At 33.0% G+C, this 13,177-nt stretch overlaps 1 protein-coding gene across 1 annotated transcript; it reads right to left on the reverse strand.

Annotated features, from left to right (window-relative positions):
- Nucleotides 1-7,570: 7,570 nt before the first annotated feature.
- Nucleotides 7,571-10,906, reverse strand: LOC149892413 (uncharacterized). Its single transcript, XM_090079628.1, has 2 exons — nt 8,672-10,906; nt 7,571-8,583 (listed from the first exon to the last, which is right to left on the reverse strand). Exons 1-2 carry the CDS (start codon nt 9,833-9,835, stop codon nt 8,569-8,571), a joined length of 1,179 nt encoding a protein of 392 aa, XP_089935754.1. The 5' UTR covers nt 9,836-10,906; the 3' UTR covers nt 7,571-8,568.
- Between the last annotated feature and the right edge of the window lie 2,271 nt (nt 10,907-13,177).

The following is a 13,177-nucleotide window of genomic DNA, read 5'->3' on the forward strand; positions in this document are numbered from 1 at the left end:
GATCGCATTTACAATAAGAGATAATTGGGATACTATTTTTAATGTAGACTGTTGAGCACATCGCTACAGATAAACACAGAATTTTTAGGAAAAAAATATACTAAAAGGAAAAAAAGAGCACAAGAGTTAAAAAGAATATAGAATTAATATTTTCAATCTTTTCATGGTTAGCATCATTGGTATTATGGCAAGAAGATTTAATGCAGCAAAAGAAATAGATTCTTTATTAAATGTATTATGGCTGTTCTGTGACTTAAATGATCAAGAAATACAAAGTAAGTGTGAAAAGTTGCAAATGAAAATTAATTTTAATTAATTTTAATAAAATTAATTCTATGATCTGAGGACACGAGTAAGACCTGAAATAGGTTCTCCATGGTTTTTTTACGCGAGATATTTTACACGTGTTGTGCTCCGAAAAAAATAGTCAAAAATTTAAGCATTCCTTTAAAGATTTTAATATGCCACAAAACAATCACAAAATATAAATTAAAAAATTATTTCGAAAGTAAATGATTAATTCCAAAAACAGTTTATTAACGAAATTTAGTTTAATAGCTCGTAAAAGTGTCCAAAAGAAGAAAAAACTTAAAATAAGCTATGGGTTTTCTTCAACAAATATTATAGATATTTAGCAAGTCAAAATTTGACTTTTTTCATGCTAAATTAAACGTTTTTCAACTGTGCATCGGCTCCATTTCATGGTATTTGTAGATGATTTTTCAAATGCACTTGAATTAATCTTTTCTTGAAGGATTTTTATCGATATTTATTAGTAATAACATTTATTATATTTATTTTTATCATGACAGTTTCTGCGTCTTTAATTCCTATATTAATTAGGTATCAAATAAATATTACCAAAAAAAATACCGGAACTTTTAACAAAGATGATATATTTTTTCTGGGTGCGCTATTGATTGTAAATAGATCATTATGAAAATGCAAATAATTGATCGAATCTAATTTTTATAACTTTTGTTGATAATTTTTGGAATTACAAAAGGTAAACTTAAATTATTGAATATAACATTTTTATTGTCACATATCCCATCTCTTTTTGTTTCGATTATTCGGTCGAATGTTCTCGTCGAATTCGGTCGAATGTTCTCTAAGACGCCATCTTTTTTCCTACTTAAGTATTTACTGTTGTTGTCTTATCTTGTTCTTTTTCCGGGGCGCCAAACTATATATTCAAGAACAACTTTGGTTAAAGTTTGTTTTTATCTCACTTTATCCGGAAAAGTTCATTTTTTTAACATTCTAAATTTTTTAACATGTTAGCAATAGTCTTTAATACTTGACCGGCATTAGGGCTAGTTAATTGTTAAAAATTGAGCGACAATTTTGCTATTAAACGGATATCTCAAACAAAATGCAAATTCCAAAACAAACAATCGATTCCGAAATGAAAAACCATAATTTTTTGTTCAGTGTTTTATTAAGAACTATTTTTCTGTTGGAAGTCTGCTTAGAACAAAATATACCTAAGCTCAGTTTTTAACTCAACTGAATAAAGTTTAACTAAAACCAGCTGATGAGGGTTTAATTATATAAAAACTGTGACTGGTCAAGCTATATTCTTATAAAATAATTTCCCCTAGATAAAAAGATGGTAGGACCTTTCAAATTACTAGAAGTCGTTTTTTGATACGAATTATTCCCACTGTATTTTTTTTGCGGCAATGACTCGTTAAAAAGAAAGTCAAGGGCAACAAAAAATGGTCTGTAAAATTTAACATTATAACATTTGTAAATTTGGTTTCTACTTCTGGGTTTCTATTTCTCTGATAAACACCAATATTGTAATAAAACCTAATGTTTAACATATCATAGTTTGAATATGTTAAAAATTAGGTTTCTTTACAATATTGGTGTTTATCAGAGAAGTAGAGACTGCTATAATTTGATTATGAGCTGAAAGCATATCTTCCATTACTTCATCCTTGGCACTTTTTTTCAAGGTTCAGTAAAATAAAACTGCTTTACCGAATCATGAAATTATATACCGTATTTAATATGTCCTATAAAAGTTTTTATGTGTATAGAAACAGATGGAATATTTTGTGCAAAACATTTCAAAACTCCTATTGTGCTTTAGTTTAGTGTTAATAGGTTCTCTGCTATTTTTTCCACTGTGGTGTTTAGTTTACAAACTTGATGAACAAAAGAAAGTTTATTTCTCCGGTGATAGACCCTGTCTTTACATAATTCAAGTGCCATCTTTAACTTTCTTTTCGCTGATGCTGCAATAAAAAGCAAATACTACTGATAAAAAAAAAGTGTCTTCAATATTTTACACGTTATTTATTTTGAAATTCTAAATCTTCTGCTTGTAGTAAGACCAAAAACAACTTTACTATTTGTCATTGGCTTTTTTCTAACTATACTGTTTAAATCCAATATATTTTAAAGGTGATGATGTTTTTTACTGTTGCTAAGGAAATATTGATGAAATGAAGTCAGGACTCAGGGCCGGATTTAGGGGTGGGCATTGTGGACATTTGCCCAGGGGCCTCCACAATTAGGGGCCTCCACATAAAATCGTCATAGAATTTTTATGCATGTTTTTTGTGGTTCGTGGAGTTAAAGTACGTATCAATGACAATAAAGTAATGTAATTATAGTAAAGTAAGAGCACCTAAAATTATATACTTACCATACAAATTTTTTTGGCACATACCATGATAAACTGTATAACAAAAGTAATATATTTATCTAAATAAAATATTATATGAGACCGAAAAGTTTAGTTTTCTAACTTTGATGAGCACTGAGTATGATATTCTCAGAGAGATTGACTTTAACCAATTGATTCAAGACTTTGCAAAGATGAAGTCTCGTAAAGTGCCGGGCTTGTAATTATAATTTCAATTCATCTGTTTCCCTTCTCTAGATATCTTCGACTTTGCGTGTTAATTGTGTTTAACTATTTTCTTGTTTATTAGTGATATGTAAATATTTCATCAATCTGTTGTGCATGTAACTACTACAATATGCGGATTCTGGGACATTGATACTTTTCCATACTTAAGGAATTCAAGATGGCGTCGTGTTTTTAATTTTTTAATTTTTTAATTTCTGCAATCATTTTTGTTGACTTACCTTTTTTGTGTCCTCGTGTTCTAGACCAAAGAGTTGATCATAGTCCATAAATGTAAAGCACGGTTTTAGTTTGTAATGCCCAATAGCCAAGGTGTGAATTTCGTCTTGCAAGATGTGTCTTTTGTCATCGTTAGCGCTGAGTGCGACTTTGTTGATCTCTTCGGTGTAAATGTTATGCTGATGAGATCGGATAACGTTCATAGCTGCAAGCTTTTCATTTCCACTTAATAAGCAGTCTTTATAATCTTGATGAGTGATTTTCTTTTCAACTACGCATTTCTGAATACCTTTGCATTTTTTCTCTTCTTTTTTTTCATTAAAGACCTCATAGGAGTAGAGCTTAGGACGAAGTCCTACAAACTCTTTAATTAGTTTTCCACCAGCCTCGTCTTTGAACATACCGATAATCTTATTATTTAACCCTACTTTAAACCCAGCGTTTTCAATAGCAGGATGGTCTTTAGAAAAGTTGCTCGTGTCAAATTTTTCAAGTACATCGTTAGCAATGTCCTGATAAAAATCTTCTGTTTCTATTTCGTAAAACAGAGAGTCAGTATCAGTCATGAGTAATTTCAGCTTATCCCCGTATTTAGGTTTCATGTAGTCGTAGTGGTGTTGAAACATGAGTGTTTTGCTCAAATCGAGGATGCTCATTCCCAAGTAAACAGGCTTGTCGTAGTAGACAATTGTTCTTTTCATGTGAACCGCAGCAAGGTTTTCATCAAAAATTCTGTTTCGTTCATATCGAGGGCTTTTAGATAATTTTAAGACTTCTTTTCTCGTGGTAACAAGCCTAACATCAACGCGTTTTAGAATATTCTCCATGGTCTTGCCAAAGACAGAGTTATTCATGAGTTTAAAAAATTCTTTATCAGATTCATTTTTAGCCTCGGTTCTTAATCTAGTGTTGAGGTCAATATATTGTTTCATAAAAGTTTCTTCTTCAAAGGTGATACCACGATGAATTTTTGTAATAACTAATCCCATCCGTTCATAGAGTTTTAGGTTTTCATGATGAATGACATATTTCTCCTTGTTGTTTAAAGTAGGGACCAGCTTTTCCACTTTTCCAATAGTTAATCTTTCAGGAGCTAAAGGATAGTCGTTGTGTAAATCGTGTAGACTTTCAGGATAGGTTAAATCGACTTCGAGAATGCAAGGTATGGATTTCCAATTGGAGAGTTCCTCTTCAGTCATCCATCTGAATCCTCTAAAAGGAAGAGGCTTACACATAGCCCATCCATACAAATTGTTAGCGTCTAAATATTGTAGGAATGTAGATGGTTTTGAAGGATTGTAGGAATTGTTCATGTATTTGTTATTAGCAGTTCCATATCGATTGGAGATCATGCTAATTCCACCACGTATACCTTTTTGTATCATGTTGAGCATATTAATATCAGTTAACAATTCCAATTTAATTTTAGTTTTCTTTAACATAGCGTCCCAAGCCAAACCAGGGGATGTGTAATACCAAGCAGGATCAAGACCGTAATGACTGAGACATGTGTTTCTGAAATCTTCAAATGCATCTGCAAGTATCAAGACGTCTGAAATATTATATAATTCGTGATAGTCTTTAAAGGTTTTACATCCAAATTCGCTATAAACGTTTTGAGCATGTGCATAGTCTTTCACTGTTGCTGATTCATCTTTTAGCTTGGAATAGAATGCTTCAATAGGAGGTAATTGCGTTTCAGTGAATTTCTCAATGGAGTTCACCCAGTCATAAGGGTAAATACCTTTTTTCCTTATCAAATTAAACTGTTTTTTTTCTTTATAATGTTCAGCTACGTTTTTGCACTGTTCGTCAGTTAGATTTTTAGCTAGTTTTTCTAAACCGAAGGGTAAGAATCTGATGCTGTCAATAAACCTTAGCTCTTTCATTACTTCCTTTAGTTTACCTTTCTTATCAGTGAATTCTCTCACTTTGATTTTTTTCGAGAAGCTGATATATTTTTCTTCATTGTTGGGTATACAATTGAGCTTTCCACCTAATTTCTTGATGAACAAATGAGCGTCATAACCGGACAAATTATGAAAGACAACAGGAATGAATTTTGGAAGTTTATAATTCAAGTTGCATTTGTTATGAGCAGCTCCTCGATACTTTCCAGTTAAATGACAGTGATCCCACACTTTGTCACTGTTAAGATCTGATTCACAAATATGACATAGAGTTGCAGTCTCAAAATTCTTTTCATCCTCATCCGTTACCACTTTCTTTTTTACTATATCAATCTTGTCGAAAATCTTTATAAGGTCTGATTCAAGCATGGTTATAAACTTTTGAGCTACGTCATCGTCATCGCTTTCTGCTGTGTACATAACTGGTTTTTCTTTGTAAAGGCTGTCGTCAAAGCATTTGATGTAATAGCAGAAGGAGCTTGGAACGTGCTTTTGATATTGATTGGTGTATGACTCTTTCGAATTTGGGGTGCAAGTGCTGATAGGCTTTGTGAAACTTTCAAAGTCTGCGTATACGATGTACGGAACCCTCATAGACTTGCTATAGTTTTTAAATTCAACAGTTGCTCCTTCTTTAGGAAGTTCGATTCTTACTGGAGCGTTATTATAGCAGTCTTCTCGATGTTTTTGGAGCTTTTCTTCCTGGTCATAACCTTGCAGACAATTTCGGCAATAATGTTGTTTTCTTTTTGTTTTTGATGTTTGTGAAGATAATAACCGACTCAAACTTTTAATGAGACAGTAATGGTCAGTGTCGTCGTTTGAAATAAACAACAAATCAACACAGTGCTTTCGATCTGTAAAATCAGATACTCGCAAAGGGTAAAGTTTTTCATTTTCATACCCAAAGACGTTCACGCTAATGTCAGGATTATTTTTCTCAAACTTATCGATTTTATTAAGCTTAACAGGAAACTCTATTCCATCCCAATTCAGCTCTTCTGATTTTAGAACCAAGTCTTCATCGATTCTTTCGTTATGCGTATTTTTTAAATTCAACGCTCGAGTGACTGACCATTTAAAGCATTGATCATCCTTGTTTTCCATGTTGATGATCGCCTTTTTGTCTTTCAGCTCTTTAGGCAGCTCCATATAGGAAGAACCGCTGATAGGTTCATAAGCAGTAAAGTTAATGTCCATCCTTATAATCTTAGACAGGATACTATTAGATCCTAAAGCATTGTATTTAGCACTACTTTCCAAGACTTTTTCTTCCATTTCGCTTATGAGCGTTCTTACATCTGTAGCTGCTAGAACAATCTCTGATCTTGATGAAAAGCTTGCTTCCCGAGTCACTTCTTCACCAGTCATCATGCTTACAGATTTCATTTTACACGTTAAAATAATTCTTACTCTGGTGTTTCTTTCCACTTCCATGGTTTGAATAGCAGACTCTCTTACCAAATTAAAAAAGGATGCAATGTCTTGGTATCGAGAAGAAGGTGTGTAAGAAAATTGTCTCACAGAACTCTCCGCTGAATGTTCAGTCATTTTAAACTTTACTTTAATTGGTTTTACCACAGGTTGTTTTACAGCAGGTTGTTTATACTCTGTTTTTGATACAAGCGATTTGATAGACTTTATCTTTTCATCGATTTTGTTCACTGCTTCGCTTACCTGATTCTTGACTACTTCGGGAACGTAAGGCTCCACCCATTCTTTAACATCATTTAACTTAGTTTTAACATAGGACGTCACACTTTTTGTAACTCTCGTCAGAGTTGAAAATAAACCAGGTCTTGGTGCTGGAACCGGTCTAGGTGTCATGACAGGCGATGAATCTAAAACAGGTTCGTCAAGGATAGGCCTTTGCAAATGAGCTGGTTTTGGAGCAATAGGAGGCTTTACCATAGGTCTTGGTGGAATGATTGCTGGTTTCGGAGCAATAGGAGGTTTTACTACAGGTCTTTCAGGACTAACAACAAGTCTTACTTTTGCAGGCTTTATTGAAACTTTTGTCGGCTTAACAGAAACTTTTACAGCTGGCTTAACAAACCTAACCACAGTAGACCTTTCATTAGTATGCAAAGGTCTTGCCTCAGTCGTTCGTCTACGAAAAGAAGCAGGAGCAGATACAACTCTAGGTGGCTGCAAAGCCATTAAAAGTTCTCCTTTTCTCATTTTAGAGTAACCTCTTATTTTTTGCTCTTTAGCAATTTCTTTTAATTCTTTCACAGTTTTACTTTCCATTTTTATTACGGAAAGATTTTTGTTTAAGCCACTTTCATTTTTTTGCTTTTTAGCATCAGTTTTATCACCCATTTTATTAATGGAAAGAAATTTTTTTTCGATGCATTCAATTTTTTGCTCTTTAGCATTTAAATCTGGTTTTGAAGAATAGATACTCATTTTTATTATACCAAGATTTTCTTTAAGTCAATTCAATTTTTTAAATCTTGGCACACTTTCAGCATATTTTCTTCTTCGAAAAGTTTTTACCGTTTTTTAATTCTCCCGTGAAAAGAATTAAAAAATTATTTAGAAAGACGTGAATACATATTTTTAATCTCTCTAATATTTTCAGTGATTATACGACATTTATTACGTCCGCTAGCATTTAGTTTCCAATTTGTTCCGATCAGGAATTTATTACGCAGATAAATGTCTTCTTTTATAATTCTGATCACTTCTTCAAAAGGTGCTACTTCAACCATTTCTTTGAAAATGATTCGATGTTCCTTTGGAAGTTTTCTTACGTTTTTTAGAAATTTAAGCAAACTTTTTGATTTAGCCGTATCAGAAGTTGACTCAAAGCTATCATCAAGAGCATTTAAAAGATCATCCTTTTGCATGCTTTCCATCTTTTTTTATTTATGCCAAGAATTTTATTTAAGTCAATTTTTTAACATGCTAAAAGTTAAAAAAATCAATTTTGCTGCTTTTTACGTTTTTCAAGCTTTTCAGAATTTAAAAATTCAATCTTGATTCCATCATCCACCTTTCCATCTCGACGCTCTAAATATCTCCATCCACGTCCAGTCCCTGCCATCGCTTTGTAAAGAGACTTGTATTCAGTCACCTCACCTGTTTCAATGTTGGTTATTCTCACAGTGATAGGCTTTTTCTTAACTAAACTAAGCCATTCCCATTTTGGATCAACAGGTTTTTTTTCTTTTGGAGGAGGCTTTACTTTTTTTTCTTTTGCTCTTTCCAAAATCTCATCTTTACTGATCAAATTATTTTCAACCGCAAGCATCATCAACGTTATTAAATCTTCTGCTGTTTTACTAACGCCGTTTTCATTCAACAAATTTTTCAAATACGATGTTGTATATCTCATTTTTATTATACCAAGATTTTTTTTAAGTCAATTCAAAAATCATGATTCTTTAGAATACTCTCCAATGACTGGTCTTGTGTTTTTTATTGCTTTCACAAGCTCATCCTTTTTCATTTCCGAGTAACCTTTTATCGCATGGCTTTTACCTAATTCACGCAATTCTTTTACCGTTTTGCTATCCGTTTTTATTCAGATAAAAAACTAATAAACAGCAGTCATGTTGGTTCCATCTGAAACAAATTTAAGCAGTTTGTCAGAAATAACCACTGCAAAAATAATGGTATTTGCAATAGTTGAAGTTCGAAATTTAAGGTTTACCACTAATTCAGCTGTTTCCGACGTCATTCTTTCTTTTTGCTTGCTGATATCCACAAAGAACAACGGATATAATTTTATATATTCAAGCAAGCTTAACCCAGATTGACAAACAAGTTCATTTGTACCGTAATATTTATCATCAAAAGAGAACGCATCTGAATAAGCCATGACCACTCTCTTTTCTCCAAAATTCAAGTCGTAATTGTAATTTGGATACTTTATTCCATTAACAGTCACGTAAAAATTGCTAACATCACAATGGTCAAATAGTGATGGATTAACTGTTTGACTGGAATTTCTGTTTGTCTGAAGTCCGAACAAGATAAATCTTGGAATGCTTTTGTCAGTGACTCTTCCAAGCGACCAGGTAAATTCTGTTTGACCGGCTGGAATAAGCTGTCTTTCACATTTGTTTGATTTATAAGCCACTTGAATGGGAATTTTTTGAGCTATTAAATTCATGAAATCAGTCTTTTTCGAAATATCCAATTCAACGCGAGGCATATAAAGTCTGAATTTTTTAAGGTTGATCATTCCTCCACTAACGCTCTCCGCTCTATAAATCGCATCATCACATTCTTTCTTTGTAAAGGTGATGGTATGCCTAAACCCATAAACAACTTTGTCATAGGTTTCGCAAAATCCAAAAATGTGTTTCAACGGAATTTTAAACGAAAAAGCTCCAACGGATGTAGTGTCTGCAAACAAGTGGTCTCGTCTAACATTGAATCCTGAATTTCCAACAAGATTTGACGTATCCATATACCACATCTGTTTTAATCCATCAGCAAACTGAAATCCATAAGGATATTTCATCAATCCAAGTATGGTGGTGGCTGGACCTGGATACATCACTCTTTCCACTTGCTCTCCCGACAAGTCATAAGTCACATCATTAAACAAATACATCAAAGCGTTGTTCACCAGTGCAATGTTGTCTTTAGCATCGTAAAAGGTTCCATCGCTCTTTTTCAACACTCCTTCAATAAGAATGTAAGCCTCTGATGGTACTGTTTGAATCGATTGACAGTCAATCTCAAAAGTAATCGTGCCTGAAGAATTTAAATCGAGATTGGTTGGAAGGTACTCAAAAAAATCAACTTTTTCAATACCAATATCATACTCTGGGTTCTCAGTAACTCTTAATCGCTCAGTACTTATCATTTTTTATATAATAAAAAAATTATTTAATTCATTTAAATGTCTCTCATTGCAAGACATTGCAAGTTTATAACAAGTCATCGCAATAGAATGCTATCTTCATACTATTTTCATGCCCTGCCCCATTTTCACCAGGTCTTGAATTCGAATCGCGTTCTTTTTAGACATTTTCTTAATTTGAATAGATGAACCAGTCTTTAATTTTTCAATGGTCTTTTTACCTTTATCAATAGCCACGTCTTTAGCAGCGGAGATGGCTGAAAGGGCTAACTCTGTCCCAGCAGATTTTGCAGCTGTAATCGCTTCTTGCCCAATTTTGCTTGATGCAGCATTTTTAAGCAAATTCACTGTTGCTTTTGATACACTTGACGCAGCTGCTCTTTTTATGAAATTTTTAATCATGTCTACAATACCACCTCCACCAACAACGTTCTTTTTCACATATCTTCTTTTGTTCACAATGAGCATTTTTTTAAATAAAACAATTTTTTTTAAATAATTTTATCAATAGCCTTCATTAACGATTTATATTCCTCTTTATTAATCTCTCCTTGTCTCAACAGCTCATCGCAAATAGCAACAGCCTCGTTTCTTGAAGCCGTGTTTCCAGCATGCCAAGCAGCTATACTCAATTCAAGCTTTTCCACCAACGCATTAGGATCGCTTGGAAGAATAATGACACCGCGACCTTTTTTACCTTTTTCAATACGCATCATTTTTTCCCAAATAGGAGCAATAAGTTGTTGATACTTTGGTCTTCTTGATGATTTCGGTTTATGCGGTTGCGAATCAGATCTTATAGCATCACTGTCCATTAAAATTTTTTCATAATTTTGCAAATCTTCATCGGTATAGCTCTTTGGTATTGTTAATTCAGTCATCAGTTCCCAAAGACCTTTTGTTCCATTATACTTTTCTTCACCGACAATGATATCATTTCCATCTATTTCAACCTCCATTTTTCCAATGTACATTTTATCTCCAACTTTGTTCACTTCAAAAGGCATTTTGGATACAAATTTTCCTTTAAGCATCTTTTCATTGCTCTCAATGATAGGTTTAAATAGCTTGCTCACATCAGCTTGAAAATTCGTATCTGAAATGTTGTCATTCACGCTGTTCTGATAAATCCTCTTTCGTCTATCATTAATTTCTTTCACAATTTCATCCCTTTTATTCAGGTCTTGTATTTTAAAGAAAAACATCTTTTTAAAATACGTGGAAAAAAAACATAAATTGGTTTTTACGACTACGTTGATCCTTTCTTAAACAAATTGTTAAACGTTTGAATCGCGTCTTCTCGTCCTTTTTGGATCAAGTTTTCTTTAGTAACTTCATCTATCCCCTTTTTGGTTTTGGTTCGTATTTCCTCCATCAAGGATTTAAATTTTTGAAGCTCATCAATAATCAATTGAAACTCTGAATCGTTTATTTTTCCATCCATCAACGCTTTGGAAATGTGCTCGCTAATCGTATTCAATTTCGACTCTGCCAACACTTTGATCTTTTCATGCTTCTCTGCTTTTAATGCTAGTTTTTTGTTGACTTGTCCTCCTACAATGGATAAAAACCCCATTCCAATAGCCACACCTTCACACGCAATTGCAACAGGGGCAGCAGCGATGGTTGATAAAAGACCAATTCCAGTCACACCCAAAGCAATGCATAAGGTTTGGATTGTATTATCTACATTAGAAATGATCCTAAACACGCGATGGTACTTTTTGCTTAGATGAACTCGCTTTGCTTTTTCACTCTCTATCTCTTTCTGAATCTCGCTTATTTTATGAAGCCTATAAACATGCCCTTCATCTACAGGAGCTGATGGAAGAACTGGATAAAGTTTTTCATTCAATATTTCCATTTTTTATTAATAAAAAAAACTATTTTAAATCAATATAGTTAATCTTGCAAAGTTTTTCTCCTTTTTTAACGGTGACTTCCTTGTTGTTATAATTGTGTATGGTTATAAATATCTCATCCACAGACTCGGAAAAAATAGCATCGTTTTTGAAATAATTCAATTGGTTGCTTATTTTATCCATCAAAGTGACGACAGCAATTCCTTTGTCTAATTGTAAACCTACAGACAACGATATCTGCTTGTGAGATACAGGAGGAAATTTAATGTCTTGTTGAGCAAAAATCTCATATTGTTTGTTAACGTTGAAATAAGGTGGATGATCTAACGTTTTCGTAGACACAATAATGTTGTTTGGTTTTCTTTCCTCCAACTCTCTAACCCTCTCTTCCAAAATTTTTAATTGCAAATCCAAACTATGAACTTCTGCTGAGGCAACATTTCTAAAAAACTTGTGAGGAGCATGCATTTTACATATTAAAAATAAATTTTTTAGATCATTTTATTCTTTATATGTGAGGAATAAAATGATTATCGTTTTAAGCAGCAGAAGCACACACTCTATATTCATCCTTTTTAAAACCTTCAATCAACGCCTCAATCTTTAATCTATTTCTTTTCTCCTCCTCATCATTGATGTAAATGATAAAGTTGTTTCCACCCGTTTCATTACGCATATCTTCTAACAATTCATTATATATATAATCATCATATTCATTTTGTTCTTCAACACTCATCGAATTGTAATCTAAAACTATAGTATCATTGTAAGGTCCATTGTAAGGTAAATCTTCAGGATCAACATCTTCTGAACTAGGCAAACTAAATACAGCAGCTTCGTCTAAAACATTAAAATCATCATCGCTTAAATAATATCTTTCCATAAATTCTTGCGTAAATTTTTCAGTATATTCTTCCATAAATTGTTCATAAATTTCTTCTATTTCATAAGTAAATTCATCTCTCTCTATCAACTCTAACGCATATTCTTCAAGACTAGTAATTTCTTCCGGCGTTGGAGGTTCTATCCTTTCATTCATTGCATTTAGCCGTTCTATCATCGCACGCTGATTTTCTGACATACTCATTGTTATTTTTTATATGAAAAGAAATTTATTTAACTCAAAATTCAAATTTTTTTTCTTATCATACAAAAACAGCGTGTCTATTTTTGCAAACTTAACAATTCATTATTATCTACCCATGAATTAAACGAGTCTGGATATCCTAACCATTTGACTAACGACTTGCTCTTGGTTTTGCGAATGATTTTTTCAATTCTAAATATGTCTTGATTGGTCTTTTGCATCTCCTGCTCGTAAAATGTACCTTGAATTTCTTCACCGTTAGCATCAGCGATTTTATACGTGGGTGGATTCGTATACTGAACATTTGACACGGTAAAAACCTCTTCAGTCCATCTCGGTGTATACCCCTTTTCAAAATGAGACTTCTTTTTTACAATTCGCACTTGATCACCCATG

This window comes from Hydra viridissima, unplaced genomic scaffold (genome assembly GCF_058129835.1).
Source record: "Hydra viridissima isolate aposymbiotic clone 2 unplaced genomic scaffold, HvirCarnegie_v1 scaffold_2, whole genome shotgun sequence".
Taxonomy (NCBI): Eukaryota; Metazoa; Cnidaria; class Hydrozoa; order Anthoathecata; family Hydridae; genus Hydra; species Hydra viridissima.